General features: G+C 48.2%; 1 protein-coding gene and 1 long non-coding RNA gene across 2 annotated transcripts in view; one reads left to right on the plus strand and one right to left on the minus strand.

Annotated features, from left to right (window-relative positions):
- LOC148393496 (uncharacterized) overlaps positions 1–18,993 on the plus strand; it is a 24,684-nt gene extending 5,691 nt beyond the window's left edge. Inside the window, exons 4-5 of the long non-coding RNA XR_015860597.1 lie at positions 10,533–10,649; positions 12,955–18,993. This is a non-coding gene — a long non-coding RNA (uncharacterized LOC148393496). The remainder of the gene's footprint in view (positions 1–10,532; positions 10,650–12,954) is intronic.
- A 284-nt stretch (positions 18,994–19,277) lies between these two features.
- Positions 19,278–22,041, minus strand: olig3 (oligodendrocyte transcription factor 3). Its single transcript, XM_088385750.1, has one exon. It carries the CDS (start codon positions 20,711–20,713, stop codon positions 19,835–19,837), a length of 879 nt encoding a protein of 292 aa, XP_088241876.1. The 5' UTR covers positions 20,714–22,041; the 3' UTR covers positions 19,278–19,834.
- Positions 22,042–22,940: the final 899 nt, after the last annotated feature.

Raw genomic sequence — 22,940 nt, forward strand, 5'->3', positions numbered from 1 at the left:
GTGCTGCCTGCCACCGAGGGCCGGCCCATTCAGTCGCACAATGTCCCTGTCAGTCCCGACAACACTTCCTGCCTCCGCTGGCTCCAGCCCTCGCAGGGATACACAATATTTCACAGCTCCCGACAATGGGCTGTCTGCCCGCACCCACCATATGGTTACTATGGGCCCGCAATATTGACACACATCACTAATTATTCAAAGAGACCGCAGCGCCGAGTCGGGGAGTTTCCCTCCCCTGCCGCTCGGATATGCGGACGCTAGTGTGGGATTACGCTCACATTTACATATAGGAAAAAAAGACAGGTTACATATTGAAGGTTCTGTGCAACTAATTGATTGTGGCAAATTGTATGTTTCATTACCCTTTGTCCTGATATGTACAGAATGTTGCAGGCAGTTATTAATATTTAATTCTACCTTGTGCTGCAGTCCCATCAATGTTCTTTTTCAACATGAAGGAGCGCAAAATGCACGTTGGCTAATTAGCCGATGTTTGCTCCGCTGTGGAATTGTGCCGTGATTGTCTAATTGCGCTGCAGCTCCTATGTGTGATTACATTTTTTTGAATACTATCGAGACAAACTTGCCGCTGCATTCGAGAACATTTTTCCATCTCAGCCTTGGCAGGAGGGAGACGCAGAATGGCTTAATCATAGTTGAATCTGTTTTTTGAAATCACGCTAAATGGCGTCGTTCCACATTTCCTTACGGCCATTTAACTGCTGTGGCAAACTTTTGCAAATTAGCCGCCACCTCTAATCTACCTTCTGCTGCTTTTGAGAACAGTGGCAAATTAGAAACATTTCAGTTTGAGTCCGACTTGAAAGCCTCGCAGTGGTATGTTGAGAACTGAAACTCGACGTGACTTCCTGACTGCAATATTTGCAATGGTCATGTTCGCGAACCCTGACTTTGTCTTAGTTTTGGTTGTCTTCTTTTTTTTGACCTGCCATCTCCGTATTTTCTCACAGCAGGCCCAGCCTGTCCCAGAACGGGAGCGGTGGGAACGTTCCCCTGTGCAGCCGGCCATGACAGGCCCATGTCGGGCCGGGACTCGGCTCCTCCACTCCGTGGAGCGGGTGATTGACAGGTCTCACCGGGGGAGGGGGGACTCCTTCAGGTGGCGTCTTGGCCGTTCTGAATGACAGATAAGAATGTGGGATCTTGGCATCAAACGAGCCAACGGAAGAGGCGAGTTTTTGTTGACAGAAAGTCTGTTGTTGGAATTACGTGACGTGGAACTTAAAAGAACCGAGGCAACATGAACACAACATTGTGGAGTGAATTATCTAATTTCTTGAATTGAAAACCTACATGAAATTGATCACATTATAACGTGACTGAGAATTTTTCTTTTCTGGTGGGCCAACGTCAGGCTTCTGTAAAATTCAGCCCAAACTTTGGCAGAGCACGCCTGATCCACATGGGAAGGACGGCCCGAGTCAAACCCCGAACCTCGGAACTGAGAGTGCCTCATTAAAAAGTTAATTTTCCATCACACGTCCCCTTTAACACGTCAGCGCGGGCCTGACAACCAAATAACGAGTGCGGGAGCGGGCCTTTAAAGTCAGCTAACGGTGAAGGTTGCCACAGGTCCAGATGTTGGCGAGCTTCGCCGTCCTCTCCCGGCTCGTGTTATGCGCTGTGCCACATCTGTGCACGCGTAGGTGTGCCATATTGCGCGCCATCTGCCGCACATGCAGCGCGGCCAGAAAGTGCTCATTTTAAGCAAGGCCATAAACGCTCCAATTGACGGGCGTGGAACAGCGGCTTTTCTAAGGGCGCTCCCAGGACCCGAGCCCAGCCGCAAAGATTTTGGCAGCCAACGGACAGATTTCACCTTCTCGCTCGCCGTGTGAAATTCTTTGTCGAAGCCGTGACCCGCCAGCCGCGGAAAAAAGGAGGCGCCCAATGGGCTTCCTTTTCCGGCACGCATCTTCACCATCTGCTCTTCCTCCGCACCTCCGTCTCATTCCGTCTCTCAGCTGGGCCGAGGGGGCAGTACGGATGCGAATGTCACCCCGTCACAATGTTGCTTGAGGGAAATTGACTCTTTAGCCTCGGCGCTGTCGGTGGCCATATGCTGATGTTTTCATATTCGGCAGATCCGCGCGCGGGGAGCCGTAATGTCTGCTCCAGTCAGAATTACGAGGAGCCGCCACGCCTCGTCTGTCGCGCCGCCCAACTCCCAATCCAAGCGTCCCGTTAATGGCGTCCCTTCGCCGGCAGTTTCGCGCCCCCGTTGGCAGGATTCCGTCTTAGTTTTAGCGTGTTTAGCGCCTTTCTTATTAAACATTCACAGGCAAAGGGCCGTCTCGCCGAGCGCTGAGCTGTGGGCGGCTTATTCATATTTCATGCCTATGTCTGCACCCGCCCCTTTAATTAGGCCGCTAGTTCGTCGTTAAAGTCCGCCGAGAGCAAACTTTTCTCTCGTTACAAAACTTCTTGTGCTGATGTACAGCTTTTCCAAGCGACGGAGGGTTTGGTTCGCTGGTGTTCAAACTACGGCCTGCGGGCCATTTGCTGCCCGCCACCAATTTTTGGCTAGCCCGCAGCATGTATTCAAAGTAACGCTAATATTTCAAGGCATCGATATGTTGCCACATGCGGCAAAATCAGGTCAGAAGTTGACTGATTCACACAGCCTCCGTTCAGCTAAACCCGATCGAAGGCGGGCTCTCGTTGAGGTCCTCAGTGGACCTGCCGGTCCCGGCTGAGCATGTTACATAAGTGTGGGCCATTTAGAAATGGCGTCCGCCGTCCGCCCAGGTCGGCCTTGTTGCTTGTAATCGGCAACATGGCGCGGCGCGGCGTGCGGCTGACAGATGCCCGCTCCAGCTGGTACAGAAGGGGGGGTGGAGTTTTATCGCCCAATTGGAACGGGGGTCCTCGCACCCCTCCACGGTGCTGGCCGCCGTCGCCGCATTTAATGAGTCACGAATTGCCTGTTTGTCTTCTGCTCCCTGCTGTTTCCGCACTCCCCCTTCCAGAACAATCCCTGAAACACATGCTGCCGCGCTCCGCCGAGCAGCCGGACTCGGTGGCCCAGCCAAACCGTTAGGCACAACAAAGTTGTCATCTTTCTTTTATTCTTCCTACCGCCTTCCCTCCTTCTTTTCTGGGGGCAATTCCTCGCCTCATCTGAGCGAGGGACGGGCCACCGTGTCGTAAAGCCGCCCGATCAGATGCTGCGCCTGACCTCGCCAATATGGCTGCCCCGAGTAAGCGGCGGCCGTTTGACAAACGCGTAAATTGCTGTATAATTGGGCTGCTGCTGTCGAGTCGACGCTTTACATGACAACAAGGAGACAGTGAACAGGTGGTGATTGCAGCCAGCGCAAAAAAAAGACAAAACTTTGCAGCAAGATAACAAATTCTTCTTGGCTTCAAGTGAGATCCAAGAAGACAGACTGAGACACTTGGATGACCATCACATGGAGCAGACACAGCACACACACACCTCCTCCAACATGTGCTCCGTTTCAGCTCAGCATTGCTAAATTGCAGATTTGTGATGGCGCCTTCAATGTGGTACCACGTTGTGCTGTAAAATGTCAGGCAGGCAGAACTGAGGTCTCCTGAAATTGATGCAGCCCAAAGAGGACAAGAAAAAGACACTCCACGAATGTGATACTTTTACCGTTTTATTATTTGCTATTGTCACAAAGCACAGTGTTGTGCCCCCCACGCGCCAACCCCAGGTGTGGAGTAGCTTGAGTTAGCGTCAAGTCCCATCCCTGCAATCTTGGCAGCGCCCGCGTTCGTCCCAGCGGCGTGAAATCCCCGTGGTACGGGGCGGCCTCTTTGTGCGCGTCTCCCGGCTCTGCGAGCGGCATTCTTCTCATTGTCCGGCTCAGCGAGACAGAGGCGGACGGCGTGAAAAGCTCCTCGGCGGGGGGAAACAATGTCTCCGGGGACGCCCATAAATGTCTGCCGTTGAGTTTGGGGGCCCATTGACTCTTTGCCTCCCTGCCAAGCGGGACCCTGTCAGACCAGCCCCTCTCTCTAACAGCTTAATTAGCAGAAAGGACAACAATGTCCCAGCCTGTTTTGGAAACAAGAAAGGGCCTGAAAAAGGCCGCTCTGCCCGCCTCTCATTGTCCCGCCATTACAGCCAGTCCAAGTCTCCTCTTCAGCTCAGGACAAATAAAACAACATTCCTGCACTGTTGCGTGAGGAGCATGACGACCGGCTTGACGGACAAGCCACTTCTCGGCCTCTTTCGTCTGCAGAAAGGGGAGGGGGGTGCGCTCTGATTTACGCTGGCGCTCTTGTGCTCACGCCGCATTCGAGAAAGTTGGACATTTCGAAAAACTACAATGGGATGACGCTTGAAGTTGGGGTATCTACTAGAAATCAATGCTCAATTTGAAGGATGAAAAAGACCACATATGATTAAAAAAAATAAATATAAATTTCTGGTCAATTTCTGCTTGATGGATTTTAACCGATGTGAACTGATTCTTTCCAGCGACTCGACAGATGCCATGTCCAATTCTTGAGTGGTGAATCCTTTGACCTTTTGACCCCTGGTAATAAGATTTACATTTTTCACAATAATGCTGAGGGTGGATGATGATCATGCACTTTGTTTTGTTATGCTAATGACGCTTGTGTCCTCCAAACTGTTGTTCCACATTCTTGGTCGTCGTCTTCTGACTGACGGACACGTCTTCTTACTTTCATGTTTTGTTTTTCTCCCGAAGTCTTTACGTGTCATTAAACTGCAGGACCAGATTGATTTTTACGTGAACGAGGCTATTATTTATTTTTATTTGTTTCAGTGCCGGTGGCTTGAAATATGACTTGAGGTGAAACCATAAAAGGCAGCGTTCCAAAAGTTTGACAGCCTCTGCTCTTGCCCCCCTGCGTGTGAGAAGTAAGCTGGGAAAAAAAAGTCTTCTTCCTTCCTGGGAAGTTGCGGATGAGGACGTTCTCTCCATAAAAGACGGCGGCACCTCCGAGAGGAGCTAATTTATGCTGCCGCCGCCACGGCGTAAATCGCCTCTAGATCATATTTGTGCGACGGACCGGTGGGTGGTCTGACACGGGAGGGTTGAACATGGTTCAAGTGCCGCCGCGCTCAATGAGCAGCACAAAGTTTCACAATGTTCCGTGGCTGGAATTGACAAGACGGAGCGACACGGCGCTCGGGCTGGCCCAGCCCTGAACTTCAGGCTCACAACAGCACTTGTTCCCGCTGGATTTATTGACGCCCCGTCCAAAAGGTGTTAAAATCAACACAATGAGCACATTTAAAGAAAACACTCACTCGCTTTTCTTTGCGCACGGTGATAAACTTGAACTCAAAAAAATGGACATCAACTTAAAAAAAAAAAAAAAAAAAATCAGGTCTTAAATCTCGCCTGATGTTTAAGTGCTTCGAGAACAAAGGGGAGAAAGTGAAGTTAGGCGTCGCGCACACAATGTGCTACTTGTGTCCTTCAGTCATTGTTTATCAGCACTTGACTCAAAACGCTCAAATCAGTTTGAATGGAGAGAATATCAGTGAACGACAGCATCGAATAATTAAGATTTTAAAATGAGAACTGAAGAGGTTGAATGTAAGCCTAATTTTTCCTAAAAACCCTTGCTAACGGTTAGCACGTCGGCCATGTTTTCTCTCTGCAAGACAACTTTGCAACAAGAATAGAATCAAAACCAAAGCAAGTTTGGTGACAGTGGCCGACCTCCTCCGAGCGACACTCGGAGGAGCGTCAGACAACCCCTGAGAGTTAATCATTACCGCGAGAGCGCTGTGAAGGCGGGCTGAGCCCTCAAAGCGTCGCACAGCAAGGCACGGGCAGCTCACAGAAGGCCTGATAAATGATGCGACACACCTTCAAAGTATTCCTCGACAAAGAGCGAACAGGGATGGGCGGGAATCCGGCCACCACACAGAAAAGTAGTTTTTTTCTTTGTGTGTTTATTATATTGTATTATATTATATTATATTATATTATATTATATTATATTATATTATATTATATTATATTATATTATATTATATAGTTTGAGTTATATTGTTCAATAAATGTTGGGTGTTTTTTTACCTTGGTTGTTTAAGTACTTAGGGAAAAAAAGGCTTTTAGTGCAAAAGTAAATAACTAGCAGAAGAAAAATGCTGCATTTGCTAATGTGAACAACTGTGACAAAATGCAACTTACTTGAACAGTTGTAACGCCAGCTGCTGATTTTGAGCTTCAAATATTTTTTAGCTGACTTCAAAAATTCTATCTTGCTTCTCAATCAAGATTTCAACTTTACGTCTGTCTATTCCCATCCTTTTTGCGTTTTTTGGTGAGATACGATGAGGTGTCACACGCTATCTTTGTAGGCATTTTTTTTTTCTCTGAGACAGCCTGTGAAGTCGTGTCGGGACGGGAGGAGTCCAGCCGGGGCTAAAATGACAGAGAGGCAGAGGCCACGGCTTCTCTCTGAGATGAACATTAATAATGGCGGCCAGCACAAAAGATCAGAGAGATCACCTCCATTGTGCTGCCATCTCGCCCCCGTGACACCCCGCGTTCTGCCCATGTTAGAAGAAGAAGAATGGAGGCGCTTAACCTGGTGACATCGCTGGCCTTTGGCTGGCGTGTCACACTGATCCAGACCATCATGATGCAGAGATTTATGCTACGCACATTCACTAGAATGCTGATTTGGGTGATATTAAGCTCTATTCATTGCACATTTATGTTTTAATCAGGCTGTCTTCTAATAACTGGCACAAAAAAAAAACTACCAACGGATCAGAATAAATACTGTCAGCTGCGGCACAAAAATTTTCCGGTTTCTACTAGAGGGTAAAATAATGTGGGAAAAGCCTACAAGAACAGCTGAACTTTATTTGCAGTTATTCAGAGGCACTTTAAATGGTGGCAGGTCTGTACTGACTCACATTGAATGAGAGTTTAGATGGGATTAGTTCATTCTGAATTCTGCCGCAAGTTGCATAGCAACAGGTGATGCTGGCCTGGCCTGCTTCTTCCAACATTGAGCCACAGAACAGACAAAGCAGAGATATGTAATAAGAACTAATATATAATTGTAATATCTTGTCACGTCGTGAAGCTCTCACCAGTCTAGCGTTTGATATTGACGGCTCTTTGAGGAGCCTTCAGGTGCCCCGGGGTGAATAGAGCAGTTCTGACCAGTTTGGTCATTAATCATCCAGGTGGACAGGAGACAGAAGAGCAGCAGCAAGAGCTGGACAGGTGCGGACGGACCAGCGCCTGTCCTTGACCTCCATCTTGGCTGCCATCCACTTACTTTGTTTTTATGTCGCAATCTTTATTGACAGCATGAGTGGAGCACGTGGTGATTGAAGTGAAAGTAAAATCTATTCCATGTTTCTGAGAAATGTAGGTGAAAAGGCCTTTTTTAGAGTGGCAGAGTGTTCTAAATTCTAATCAGCGATTTGATGATGCTGATGTCTGTTTTCTTGGTCTCACCTGTGTCACGGTCTGGTGGTGGCATGGAGCAGGACGACCAAGTGCAGCTTGGACCAGGGTTTATTGAAGCAACTCAAAAGGCAAACTGACATGACTTAACAATAACTTGACTGACCGGGACGTGGAACAAGAAGACAGCAGGACATGACGGCATCAAGACAGGACGACAACACCGACCGACAGCAACCAAAACCAATGACCAAAACCAATGATCCGACAGGGAGGGAGGGGCAGACAGGACTTTTATACACGACAGGTAACGAGAGGCAGGTGGGAACAATCACACTGATCATGGGCACACAGGAGGGGAGGGGCGAGCACACAGACAGAAATCAAGACAGACACATAGTGGAGCAGTTGGGGGCGAGGCGTGACAGAACCCCCCCCACAAGGGACGTCTCCCGACGTCCAAAAAAAAAAAAAAAAAAAACTAGGGGAACCGAACCGCACCGCACTCGGGCGGCGACTTGGGGAACCGAACTCGGGCGGCGACTTGGGGAACCGAACCGCACCACACTCGGGCGGCGACTTGGGGAACCGAACCGCACCGCACTCGGGCGGCGACTTGGGGAACCGAACCGCACCGCACTCGGGCGGCGACTTGGGGAACCGAACCGCACCGCACTCGGGCGGCGACTTGGGGAACCGAACCGCACTCGGGCGGCGACTTGGGGAACCGAACCGCACCGCACTCGGGCGGCGACTTGGGGAACCGAACCGCACTCGGGCGGCGACTTGGGGAACCGAACCGCACTCGGGCGGCGACTTGGGGAACCGAACCGCACTCGGGCGGCGACTTGGGGAACCGAACCGCACCGCACTCGGGCGGCGACTTGGGGAACCGAACCGCACTCGGGCGGCGACTTGGGGAACCGAACCGCACTCGGGCGGCGACTTGGGGAACCGAACCGCACTCGGGCGGCGACTTGGGGAACCGAACCGTACCGCACTCGGGCGGCGACTTCGGGGAACAGAACCGCGCTCGGGCGGCGACCTAGGGGACAGAACCGCACTCCGGCGGCGACTTCGGGGACAGAACCGCACTCGGGCGGCGACTGCGGGAACAGATCCGCACTCGGGCGGTGACTTGGGGGAAGAAAAAAAACTAAGGGAACCGAACCGCACTCGGGCGGCGACTTGGAAGTCTGTACCGCGATCGGTGGCCACTCACAAAGTCCGTACCGTGATCGGCGGCATTCGGAAGGCGGGGCTGTGCGTGGCGGCAACACCCATCACGCGCCGCAGCAGTGGGAGTGGAGCCAGGGACGATCGCGGGTCCGACGCAGCTGGCTTGGATGCCTGCTGACATTCGCGTGTCCTGCGACGCTGGGGTGGAGCCCGATGGCGGCCGTGAGTCCGATGACGCCGGGAGGCACTCCAACGGCGGCCGTGGGTCCGGCGTCGCGGCACCAGAGTCCGATCGCGGCCGCAAAGCCACTGGCGCCAGCAGCAGTCCGAAGGTGGCCACGGGTCCGGCGTTCCGGCAGCAGAGTCCCAACGATGCCGCGAAGCCCATGGCGCTGGAACCTGCTCGGACGTGGACCGGGCGTTGCAGTGGAAGCTGGTGGTGGAGGGGGGTCCAAGCGCTGGTCGTTGTTGTGGTCGGATCATTCTGTCACGGTCTGGTGGTGGCATGGAGCAGGACGACCAAGTGCAGCTTGGACCAGGGTTTATTGAAGCAACTCAAAAGGCAAACTGACATGACTTAACAATAACTTGACTGACCGGGACGTGGAACAAGAAGACAGCAGGACATGACGGCATCAAGACAGGACGACAACACCGACCGACAGCAACCAAAACCAATGACCAAAACCAATGATCCGACAGGGAGGGAGGGGCAGACAGGACTTTTATACACGACAGGTAACGAGAGGCAGGTGGGAACAATCACACTGATCATGGGCACACAGGAGGGGAGGGGCGAGCACACAGACAGAAATCAAGACAGACACATAGTGGAGCAGTTGGGGGCGAGGCGTGACAACCTGTTTAAGTGCTGCAGATTTGGTTAGCAACAAAGTTTGACTAGGATGAGCAGTTACATTCTTATTTGACATATTAGTGTAGAATATCTGAACTGTTGATTTGTTTATTTTCTTTTCCTCTCTGACCGCCCCAACACACACACAGACACACACACACACACACACACACACGAAGAAGATGAATGTGCTGAAATCCGAAAGCAAACATCTGAGCTTGTCAAGGCGGGCGAGAGTGACGCCGTCGCTTAAGCAGCTGACAAATGACTCCCCCTCCTTTCCCTCGCAGTCCCTCCCGAGGGATGCCGCGTTCGTTCAGAGCCATTTTTCAACCAATTTATTTCTTGATGTGCTCTAACCTGGGGCATCTCCCGCTGGGGAGGCTTTATGCGGTGATTAATGACGGCTGTTTAGCGGCGGTACCTAGGGGAGCCGGAGCCCATCTGCACCAGCCTGACAGGTACAACGCAGACAGAGCGGGACAGGCCCAAGGATGACCAGCACACAGGTGTCATGCACCCGGTAGATGACTCCCCATTTGACCTCGTATTGCAAGAAAATATAACAATCCAGAACCCCCCATGAACCCTCCCCGATTTGCCGGTTGGACAACCTTGGAACTCCAACTGTTTGGTCGTTGGAAAACTAGTGGCCCAAACAGAAGTCCAACGGTACCTAAATGTTGAGCAGTATTCCAAGCACTCTTACGCCGACGCATTTTCACCCACGCTTTCAAAGGCAACCTCCAAGGTCTCGTCCAGACGATTTAGCCATCCATGATACGCTTGAACACCTCGTCTGCTTCACTCCCGGACGCCGGGAGGAGCGTAATGAGATTAGGCTGTGGACAGGTTGGCGGCCAGTAGCTGTCACAACTACTCTGCTCTCCGTAGCGTCGACATGCGCAAAGCCAAACACTTGATGGTGATTAATGAACGAGCTAATGTGGAGTCTGCTACTGTCGGTCACATCTGCGCTCGCTCAGCTAGCACAAAGTTGAGCTGTTTAGCTAGCGACAGGCCACCGCTCGCGTTCCAGCTCGCTAATGGCTCCGAATCACGCAGCTAATTGATGACTTCTTCTTCTGCTGCAGCTTTGTGGACGTGCACCTCATCACTACAATGGGGCCTTCTGCATGCACAATGTCCCGCCCCCGAACTCCCGTGGTCCCAGACAGCTTTGAAGCCCGCCGAGATCAAAACGCAACTAGGTGAGCACCGTGTGACCCCACCGCAGACAAATGGCCGCGAGGGAGGCGGGACAATGACTTTGGAAGATAAAATCATATTTGCAGGGCAGGCGTCCAAAGCCACCGTGGACCCCCCCCTTTCCACTTTCCCTTTCTTGTGTGAATATGGACAATGACTGTTTGCGTTTACACAACCATAAATCAGACGTGCCCATTGCCACAGAGCAGCTGGCACGTTTGCCAATGATTAAAATTATTAATCACGCCCATTGGTCACGCACTTCAAGCCGGGGTAGCGTGCAAAGCAGGCTGCTTGCGGGAAGTGGGGAGGGGCAAGGGAGAGAAAAAGCATGGAGTGTGGGGCAGACCTCCGCCAAGGCCAAGACAATGCCAGGCTGTGGGGGATTCTTACATCAGTTAGTGCAATACTCTTAACAAACTGAGCAAAATACTGTTGCCAGAGCCAACTGGTACTGTAAATACCTGCACGGTGCATAATGAGCCGGACACAAGCATGTTACGTCCACGCGTATTGCCTTTCTTCATCGGCGGGCCTGACAGATGGCCTGAGCTGCGAAAACTGGGTTTTTTTTCAACAACGGCAACAAATACCAGGAGACACGTGAGGGCCAACACGGGTCAAAACTCGTCGCTTGGCACAACGTCGGTGTCCGGAACAGATGTGTTCATCCGATGAGAAGAAATAGCAGCTCGCGCCCGTGACTTTTGTGGACTGCTAATAGGCAACAGGGGACTATTTGATTTCACAGTCCGCCAGTACAATTAAAGCTGTCGACACATTCTTACATTTTTTCCACTTTATGGTCACAGGAAAATGTCAGACGCTGTGCCAATTATGTCCGCGTGAACATGAACCATAATAAGGGCGCAGTCCAGCATTATGGCCAGATGGTGCTGTTTTCCTCTATTTTTATTTTATAGTTAATACAGAGCAGTTGTGAGGGTTAGCATCACAAAAGTGACAAATGTATGCAGAAATCTGATTTCAGAAATCTGAAGAATCTGAAAAAGTCCTAACATCTACATGCAGGTACTGGAGTCGGAACAACTATTGAACTTAAAAAAAAGAAAAGTCAGTTTACAAGTGGACAAAGACCGCGATAGATGCTTTTGAATATACCTGTGCTCGCCCTTCTCGGCGGGCCTCCCGGCAGGAGGTGGCTGAATTGACAGGCGCTTTGACGAATGACCTCCAGTCAACTCTCCATCCTTCCTTCCTTCCATCTCCTCCTCCAGCCATCCCTCCACCATGCGCGGCCCTCGCATAACACAGCAACACAGCGTCCCCCGGGCAGGCCCGCACAGGAGGCCCCGTCTAGGAGGCCAGAGCTGGAGACAAAAGCCCCCCTCCACTCTGACAAAAGCCTCCACCACCTTGAGCCCCCAGCCCCCTTATCAAGTCCTCCAGGGAGAGTGCTCTCCGCTGGGCAGCGGCTGTTAATAAGCCGCTAATGAGGAAACAGACCTCTATTCTCTGCTAACATCAAGACAGATGGACGCATCTGACGTGTTTGTTTTCAACTTCCTGTGGAGATGACAGATATCAAGGCTCTGAAAGTTCGCAAAGCTCAGGGATGGAACACATTTCGTTGTCAAAAACTCTGATATTGGTCTTAACGATGAGGTTCTTCAAAATACAGTCATTGCAGTTTAGTATCCAAATTATATATATATATATATATATATATATATATATTGTTCATCAGATATTTTGGGAATCAAATAAGAAAAATTACACAATAATCACAATTGCTGCCATCAACTTAGTTTCAAAGTCAAAGTCTGCTTTATTGTCAATATCTTCACCTGCCAAGACACACAAAGAGATCGAAATTACGTTCGCACTATCCCACGGTGGTAAGACATAGTTCACAATGTACATATGAGTGAACAACACAAGAAAATAAAACAAGAAGGCACAAACAATGAATAAATAAGAGTGATGAATAAATAATAAATAAACAAATAACACAATAAATAAGTACAGGACGCTATGCAGAAGGGGGAAGAGAGTTCAGGATCCTAACAGCTTGGAGACTGAAGCTGTTGGTGAGTCTGGCGGTGCGGGAGCGCAGGCTCCTGTACCTCTTCCCAGAGGGCAGAAGATCAAACAAAGAGTGAGCGGGCTGACTCACATCACTCACAATCGTGGTCGCCTTGCTCATGCTTTAGATATTCTTTTCTTGTCCCTTCAACAGACAAGACACAAAGTTAACCGGAAATCTCTTTGAAATGATTCAGAAAAGAATTTGATGTAATTTTTTGTAAGATCACATCCTCTGACACCTGGGCACTTTGTCCCCAGGTGGGCCGGTCCAGATGTGCTCCAGAGGGGACATGCGCCAACGGTACGAGGAAGTGTGCCTTTTGTCCACGTCTGACAGGAGGTCCGCACCGGAGTGCAGCCCTCCAGGAGGCCCTTCCACAGCAGTGTGTGTCGGATCCATCACACACAGGTATTGATAGGGACCGCCCCCCAGCGGGACCCTTAATAGGCCTCTAACGGGATGACCAGCCTGCGAACGGCCCCCGCCAACCCCCCGTCACTTACATGATCACAGATGGAGGGTGAAGTTGGGGGTTTGACGGACAGACGGGGAAATTTGGGGATGAGCGGGGGGAGTGTTGAAGGGGGTGAGTGACGGCTCTTGCTGGGGTGTCAGAAAGTGACAGTGCTGTCCTCATGTTGAGGGAAAGTCTTTATCCTGGGGCGATGATTTTTTTTTTTTGCTTTGTTTATGATGCACTTTTTCCCATAGTAGTGGGTTTTTAGTTCATAAAACAATCAAAAATGCTTTTAGCTCATTTGAAATGCATGTTCTCAATGGCAGCTAAGGCAAAAAGATCCAATTCCATTCGATAATTGCAAATGGCTCAAGTTCCTTCAGTACATCATCAGATTCTCTCAAAAATCTTTGTAAAACTTGACTTTGTTTGGTGCCTGGGAAAACATCAAGAATTCCTTCTAGATCTTTATAAATGTCCTAAAAAAGACCTAAAACCAGCCACATGTTTCTACAGATGTCCCAAAACAACTACAAAACTCTTTAAATCATCTTAAATCTGACTCCTGATTAAAATTTCTGTCAAAACGACCACATTTTTTAAATAGAAAATGTGTTCTTAGTGTCTCCTAAAATTAAAACAAAATATTTTCTTCAATGGGGATGCACAACCCAGGAAGTGCAAGCGGGGAACAGAAGAAATAGGGCGTACACCGTTGGCCTGAAAAACAAAAAAACTAAACTAAATTAAATGAGCAGATTGAAGAGCACACAGTCTATGCAAAGTCTATGATGAACTTTTTTTGTTTCAAATATTGAAAGATTTTGGCAGATAATATAGACACCCATGGATTGGATTACTCATATGTGGATCTGTTGAGAGAGGACTGTTGAGTCTTTTAGTTGGATGGGGATGACTCAGAAGAAAAAGTAAGAGCTATGCTATGCTATGCTATGCTATGTTTTGCTATGCTATGCTATGCTATATCATGTTTAACAATTCCACGTCACACATGCTATTGCAGCTCTTTTAGTAGCATTTCAAAACTGAGGTCAGAGTTGTGTTGCTGATTATGTTTCCAATCATAAACACACACTCATACATGCACACACACACACACGCACACACACACACATGCATGCCCATCATATCAATGTCCAGTGTGATTGGGTGGGCGTCCTCAGGGGGGACATGAAGCAGCCTACAAAACGTTAACATCTGCCACACATTACTGAGCCAGGGCACTTTTCATTGGCCCATATGATCACACATGGACACACACATGAATGCAAACACACACACACACACGCACACACACACGGTTTGGGGCTGCTGTCATTTCTGCTTTCCCATCCAGTGATAATGCCCGTTTAGAATTGCTGCTGATCTTTGCTGAGTGGGGGGTTCCGCCCTCGGATAATTGCATGTAGATGACGTTGCTATTGCTGCATCAAAACTAAGCAAATCTTTTTAAAACGATAATAATAGAAACTAACTAAAATAACAGATTGCCCTTTGATCACAACATTTGTACCGGTTATAAACCTAGCAATTGAACGGGGTGTGTAGACTTTTTATATCTATACATGATACATCCAAAACCAGTTCCATCTCTAATGAAGTCGCACCTTTGTTGGCACGCATGTCGCACGTCTTTTGCGTGTTTGCTCTCCAGCAGCAACAAAACCACCAACAAGATGTCAGTGTTTTGTTGACGTTGATGAAAAGCACCAACTGTGACGGAGTCTGCCTGGCAGCTCCTTCAATGGTGTGCTCTGCCGTGCCAACTGAATGTGGGCCAGGGCCAACAGGCTAATAGGAAATCACGGCGCCTGCTAAGCTAGGCTAGGCTATGCTAGGCAGTGAATGAACTTAAACCAAAATCAAGCGCTGAAAAAGGTTGAGCGGTATAGGCAGACGTGCTTTTGGGAGTGAAGCTGTTGTCAAGTTGTTGATTTACAATCCTGCGTCTGCTCAATAGCCACGTTTTCATTTCAGTGATTGTTGTTCATAAATTTATTGGGAGACCGATATGAATTTTCACTGTTGTTTCCCAGGGACGTCGCCTGCCTAATTTAATTTGATTTGATTATGTACAGCAATGCCACTGCGTGTGTTTGTGAACATGTCCGTGCGTTGGCATGCCAGCTCTGAGGCTGGCAGAGCGCTGGGTGACAGTCTTTCTCAGCAGGAGGAGTGTTAGGACAAAGTGAACATGGTCGTGAGGAGGCGGCTGATTCCGGTCCCAAGCCAAGAACAGACATCGCAGATAAAGACATCACATTGCATCGTTGTCAAAACAACTTTTAGTTTACAAACATTAAATATATGAGTTAAGCAGCAAAATTCACCCGTTTCCATCCATCTCAGGGGGTGGCCATTTTGCCACTTGCTGTCGACTGAAAATGACATCACAGTTTCCTCAGGTCACAACCAATCAGGGCTCAGCTTCAGAAAGGTGGTGAGCCGTGATTGGTTGTGACAACAAAGTCCTCATGCACAAAGAAATTGAGTTGGCAAATCTCAACGTCCCGTCGCTGCAATAGGACAATTTTGTGAATCACAAAACACCAAGAGGTGAGGCTGCGTTTCGTTAGAGCGCTCTGTATGAACTATAAAAGTCGCACGTCCCTTCCCTCCGATGACACGCGTAAAGCATCCATGCGATGACACCGTTTAACCACATTTATCCTCGCCTGTTTTCCTGCCGTCATTATTCCCGAGAGACTCATCGCAGGCGACATATTCCAAACATGCGGTGGCCAGCGATCCACAGACACACTCACACACACACACTGTGCAGGACAGTTGTTTTTGAGCAGTTTTGGGGGCAGTCGGACCCTGACGGGGAGCCTCCAAACTATTGAGGCGACCGGCTGGCACGCCGACAAGCGCCAGTCCCAGAGCACGTTTACGACCAACGCTGAGCGCCATCTGTCAGTCACTGTAGGAGAGGAGCGCTCACACACGCGCACACACACTTCCCGTCTGGCTCGGTACACTTCCATGAGTGGAAGGTCGGACCCACGATATTGAGAGCCACAAACAAACAGTCTGCTGATGTGCAGGCTTCTCACGACGAAAACACTGAGCATGGCGACGAGCATGACTTGACTGCTTTTTACCTCCATCTTTTAGTCATTGTAATGATCACTTACCAAAAAGTAGTCATTTCTATTCATACATTTAATTCAGAAAATATGTTTTCTAAATTATTTGTAAGTATTTTTTACTTAAAATTCAAAACATAGTTTAAAACACAAAAGGTTTCTCATGTTGAATGCCTATTCAGAAATTAGGGTTTTATTAGTTGGGCCCTAATCAAATTTAATTGTTAAAAATACATTTAAATTGAGTAATTTTTTCTGGGACAAAATAAAGGTTTAAAAGTTTTATTTTATTGGAATATTTTCATAAAGATGATTTAGATCTATTGTCACTTTCTAAGTAACTAAATCACTGTCGCTTTTACTCGATTGGTTATAAATAAATTAATATGTAAACAGATAAAATGGCAAAAAAACTAAATAATGTCATTAAATTCCTCCCTTTTTTGTTTTTGCACAAAATAAATACAGTACATAAAATGACATTTCCTGTAATCAAACAATATTCCCTCATGTGCAAAAAAGTTTGTTACTTTCACTTAAATGGCACTTTTTGCCATCTTTATTGTTGGACTGATTTATGGTGGTTGATGCGCCGACATCTCGGAAGTATTTAAATGTTGCAGATGGTATCTTTGAGGAGCATCCTGGTGTTTAACGGCACCCTGCCTATTCTATAAATAAACAAGACATTGCATATTACTTGCTTAGCTCATCACTTGTTGACATTTTAATTCATTTTTTCATGACTTTCAATTCAATAAATAAAAACACGGGAGTGGCGTCACATTACGCTTTATGATTATGACACTTCCTGTCGCAGCCCGACGACGAGTGCAGCACCGCGACCCCGCCCCGGACAAAAAGTGTCAATTAACATGCAAATGAGCGCTTGTCGCCAATGGCAATGGCAAGGCGCTCTTATGATGGAAATATGTTGCCCGTTTTGGCCCATGTGGGTTCAACATTAGTCAGCTGAGCACGGTGGGGGCAACGAACCCCCCCATTACTCCCGAGGTCTCCCCCAGGGCAGAGGCAGGTGCACTGACCCCCCCCCCCCCCCCCCCCACAACTCACACACAACGATCAGGCGGTTTTAATCGTGCCGGTTCAGCCTGTCCTCCTGGTCAATAAGTTATTCCCTCAACTGCTTTTGTTCCAAGCCGCCGTCTCTTTATTCACAGTAAATTCACTTTCTCCCGGCGCCCTCGGGTACACACACAAACACACACGTGCAGCCGACGAGCAGACAACTGGCAGATGTGCTTTCCATTAAACTTTGTATTTGGGGCCCGTGCCGTCTCAACGTTTGAGATCGCAGGCCGAGTAGGGTCATGATGTCGCTGTCATCCGATTGGCCGGCATTTTGAGTCAGCGTTTAAATCTGTGTTTTTCTGTCCTCTGATTGGTCAGTTAAAGCAAAACATGTTTGTGCACATTTTTGGTTATGATGCATTTTCTTGGCTTTTGAAAATGTTTTTGAGATTGGATAAATATTGATTGTGATTGCAGCATGAGTCGTGGCAGTTTTGTTGCATTTTTCCAGCTAATGAAGACGTGCCGTTGTGACATCGTTATAGGCGCTTGCACTCATTTAGGTTTTCACCTGAATACCGGCGTCCGTAAGGAGCTCTCATTTACATGCTCGCCTTAAACATGCGCGTGACATTTGTGGGCCGCCACCCCCCGGCGAACGTAAGCCAGGCGGCCTTCGCAGTTGTTGGCCTCCTAATTAGGCCGAATGAAGAAGTATTGAGGAGTCCATTTGCTTTGAAAAGCCAGCATAATAAAGCGCAAGTCACTGCTAAGCAGCTTCCCTTGACAACATCCTCCTCAGTGTAGCGCGCTTAAAAGGCCGGCGCAGCTACCCGCCTATTTACATCCCATCTGCCAGCTCTCACACACACACACACACACACACACACACACACACACACACACACACACACACACACACACGCACACACACATGCAGGCGTCATTCCTAAAGACAAAAACAGCAGCAAAAAATGAACTCTTTCACTCCTTCTCGAGTCACAAAAGGCCTCCTCTCCCTTCTGCCTCCCTCTTTTCTTTGCTTTAATCTTCATTTGCATGAGCCCCCCCCATACCCAAAAGCAAAATGTGTATAATCCTCTGCTTTTTAGCATCGTGTAATCCCACCACCTCTCTGTGATGTCATTCTCCCCTTGTGGGTCCCACGTGAACAATTAGCTTGTAATCTGCAAACATACATTCTGTCATTGCAGAGATGAGACGTGGGGGGCAGGATGGGGGGGAGGGGATTGTTGGTGTGTGTGTGTGTGGGGGGGCACCCTAGGGACCCGGCGAACAAACTGCTCAGCGCTCCCCTGTGTGGATTGACAATCCAACCGGACTGCATTCATGTCACCTTTTTGGGTTTTGTGCTTGGGGGAAAAATCCAATCAATAAAATGCATTTTAAGATTTGTTTTTTTTTGACAAATGATTTTGTTTACTTGTTACACTTCACTTTGCATTTTGAGTCATTAGAACTCTATCATCCCAGGGATGGAGGGATGAAGAGATGTATGTATGTCTATTCATCCCACCAGACTGTAATAACCAACACACATTTTTCCCCCAAGAGTAAATTTGGATTAAGTGCATTCAATTTATTTTGCTGGATTTTCTTTTGAATTTGTTTTTGAAGTAAAACATTCGTATCTAGCTGATTTTTGTGTAGCCCAATAAAATGTATACATCATTTGATTATTCTTTTCCAGTGATGTATTTTTTTAAAATAAAGACTCATATTGAATGGAATATTCTCTCTAATAGAATGCAAATGAGCTCATGTGAATTTCATACAATGCAGGCCCAATTTTTTTTAGGGGATTTTAAGGGGGAAAAAAATTAATCGATATCGAGGTGAAAGCACATTTTCAGCGGCATGTGTCTGCATGAGTGTTCATAAACGTGATGTTCAACACAATTAAGGCTCATTTGTTGAAACGTGTGTAAATGTTCTCAAATAAAACAGTAAGGCAGTAAAATACGATCCATAATTTTTGTTTTATTGAAATGTCATCCAGGTCCTCTGGGTGATTCATAATAAATATTTCATCAACAATGTAAAAAAATAAAGACAGGCAGTCTCTGGGCGTAACAAAACGTCAACATTCGGGCAACATGCACAAAAGTAACAAGAAAGGGAATCGAGATGTTTTTACAACGAGCCACTTAATGAGTCAATTGCAAAACTATAAAAGCCAGTGTTTGCTACATTTTTGGAAAAGAAAAAAAACATGTTTTTAAAATATGGAAGTCACTTTTTTTGTTTAAATCCTTGGTACAAGGCACAAAGCGCAATCTTCATTTTCACAAAATAAAGAGAACCAAAATATTCATGCACAATTATTAATTTTTTTTCTCGTTTTGTTTTTGTTTTGTTTTTACCTTCAAGTTTGAAAGCGTCAGTCTTTCAGGAGTCCTTGGTACAAGGATAGAAATAACACACATTTTCTCATATGGACCCAACAAGAAAACAGACAGCAACATGCACGAATTCGCGCGCCATGCCCTCAAACAGTCTTTAGAAATGATCGACAAATCATTTCATGCCGTCCTTGGCCTCCCCCGTCAGTCTCGTCAGGCCGGAGGAGGTGATGGGGATGTGTGTTGGCGGCGGCGCGGGAGGAGCGGGAGGGGGCGGCACCTGGCAGATGGCGCACGGGCACGGCAACCCGGCCCAGTGCTGGAACCCGGAGCCCAGCTGCAGGCTGGGGGGCGCGGCGGCCGGCGAACCCTTCATCAAGGCGTGCGGGGCCCGGATGGGGAGGCTGGAGGACGTAGTGGACGTGGTGGACGACGACAAGCCGCCGCCCAGGAGCGGGTGTACCTGGTGGGCGGCTGCGGCTGCCGCGGCAGCAGCCGCCGCTGCCGCCGCCGCGGCGGCTCCCGGGTGCGCCACGGTGCCGCAGTGGAAGGCCGAGTGCTGGCCGCCGTAGATTTCCCCCACCAGCCGCTTCATCTCGTCTAGGGAGCTGTTGAGCATGAGGATGTAGTTCCGGGCCAGCAGCAGCGTGGCGATCTTGGACAGCTTGCGCACGGAAGGACCGTGCGCGTAGGGCATGACTTCTCGCAGGCCGTCCATAGCCAAGTTGAGGTCGTGCATGCGTTTGCGCTCGCGGCCGTTGATCTTGAGGCGTAGCTGGTACATCTCCTCCTCGGTCACCTGCTTCTTCAGCTTGAACTTGTTGCTGCCTCCGCCTCCGCTGCTGCTCTCCACCGACGACGAAGACGAGGCTGACTTGGACTCGGACATCTTGCCGGCCTGCGTGGACGAGGAAACGGGGTGCTGGTGGTGGTGGTGTAGGCTGAAGTGCGGGTGCAGGTGGTGGAAGTGGTGGGCAGGGAGGTGCTCTCGGAGGAACATGGCATCCATGTCCGGGGATGAGGCTCTGCTGCTGGGGCTGGAGTCTGAATTCATTTTATGGCTCGGCCTCCGAGGCTTCCTCCCCCTTTCTCTCTTTCTCACTCGCTTTCTACCTCTCTCGATCCCCCCTCGGTTCCCCTCTCTCTCTCTTTCGATTTCCACCTGCGCGCTTTTACGCAGCGGCTCCGTTTCTTGTCTGTGCTGGCTCTGTGAGGTGTCAGCGGCTTTTTATACGGGCGGCCACACAAAAGCCGCTTTGCTATTCATAACGCCTTGTTAGGACGATGACGCGCCTCTTTTTTGAAGAGGAGGAGGCGGAGGCGTGCTTTGACTGTCCCACTGACCGCCGTACGCATCCATCCAGCGGCATTGTCAGGACACTGTCAGGGGCGGGGCGGGACGGGAGACCAGCTCGCCTCTTCTCTCCACTCACTCCTCGACTTTCATTTTCACTCAAGCTTTCTCGTTTTCTGTCTTTTTTTTTTTTTTTTTTTTTTATGAGAGAGCCCAGCCGTGAGTAAGAGGGAGAGGCCTAAAGCTCATCTTGACGCACGGATTTTTACCCCCATGCTTCCTGCTGAAAAGTAAAGAAATAAAAGCATTGAAAGTCAAATATTGAGAAGTCAGAAATGAAAGGAGCTCCAAAATTGGGGGAGTGCTTGTAAATCCAGCCTGTGATCTCCTGAGCACACAGGTTCCACGCAGGTTGAGGTGCTTCTGAACAAGGCATCCATCTAGCAGTTGCTTTAATATCTTGTAAAATAAATATTTTTGACACTGCAGCAAAGGTCTGCTAGGTGTACTTGCTGACTAGTTCAAATTCGTCACGGTTTGTGAGGCAGGCGAGCGGCGAGGAGGAGCAAGGTACAAAAGTCCCCTGGGGACATTTTGGGAGAGTTTTGTTTTCTTGTTGTTGGCAGTGCGAGTGGCAAGCAAGCAAGCAAGCGGTGAAGAAGAAGAAGCAGAAAAATAGCACTTTCTGTCTTGACAAGACTTCTTTCTATGGAATTTGACACCCCCTCCTGTCAAACAAATGATGAGTAGCAGATAAAAAAAAAAATTGCAGTGGGAATCTGGATCATCTTCTTATGACTCCAAGCTAAATTTTGCACTGTTTGTCTCTCCAGCCATACATTCATCCATCTGTCTGTCCATCCATCCATTTGACTTGATGTTTCACCATCTCTCTTTCTCTATCCACGTCTCCCTCTGCACAAGCTGTTTATCTCTATCGGTGCCTTCTTCCACAGTCCGTGTGTGCTTTGCCATGGTGAGGCGTGCGGATGAAGTCGAGCGGCGGAGGCGGTGTGCGCTGTGCCATCCATATGGCAGCATGTAGGCGGCAGCGCTGTGACCCGCTGGACGCCAGACTAAAGCTTTTTATTTGGGCCCAGTCTGGCTTGAATGGCACACCAGGACCACAAAGTCCATTAATAACTAATCGGCCTCTGTCTCTTTTGCTCGCTCACAATGCAAGCAAGTAGTGACAGGAAAATATTTCACAACTGGCTCAGCATAAGAACACATCTGGGTTTCAGCTTTTTAAGGCTGTGCTTGGTAGACTTGGACACAAATGTACTTGGCACATGACCTCAGTCCTGCAATTTTTAAATAACATTTTTTTATTTCATCATACTTGTATTTTTTTATTCAAGTCAATGAAGACATCTTACTAAATTAGGATTTTAGCTGTCTGGTCTGAATGTAATAAACGTGACGATTATGTAAATTCACACCGGAAAGGAAGTAAAACATCAATGTCAGCATTTTCATTTCCAACAGGTGCTTATACGTATGAAGTGAAATTGTTTTGAGTCACCGATATTTCAATAATGTGCCCACGTGTGATTAAACACATTTAAAAGCAACAATATACGTACTATATATTTTTAGTACTTGTTACTGCTGTCAGTTTTATATTCAGATAATTTACTATTTCTGGCTTTAGTGTCATAGTAAAACGATTAATCAACATGTACTGAAAAGCATTTCTCTAGAGGTTTGATTGTATTTGGGACAATTGACAATTGTGTGCGCATGCGTGTGTGTGTGTGTGTGTGTGTGTGTGTGTGTGTGTGTGTGTGTGTGTGTGTGTGTGATCGTGTGTGTGTGGTTTTATAACACAACAATATCGTTAAACTTGGGTTTCATATTCAGATGATTTTTGCTTTTCATGCTCTCCTTGAAAATTACTCATATCCTAAGCAAAACTTTGCATTTCTCTGCAAAATTAAGGTTTCAAAATTTTTAATCAAAGTTTCAATGGCACCCTCTGATTTTA

The sequence above is a fragment of the Syngnathus floridae genome, chromosome 9 (assembly GCF_059516105.1).
Source record: "Syngnathus floridae isolate MCC-2025c chromosome 9, RoL_Sflo_1.0, whole genome shotgun sequence".
Lineage (NCBI taxonomy): Eukaryota > Metazoa > Chordata > Actinopteri > Syngnathiformes > Syngnathidae > Syngnathus > Syngnathus floridae.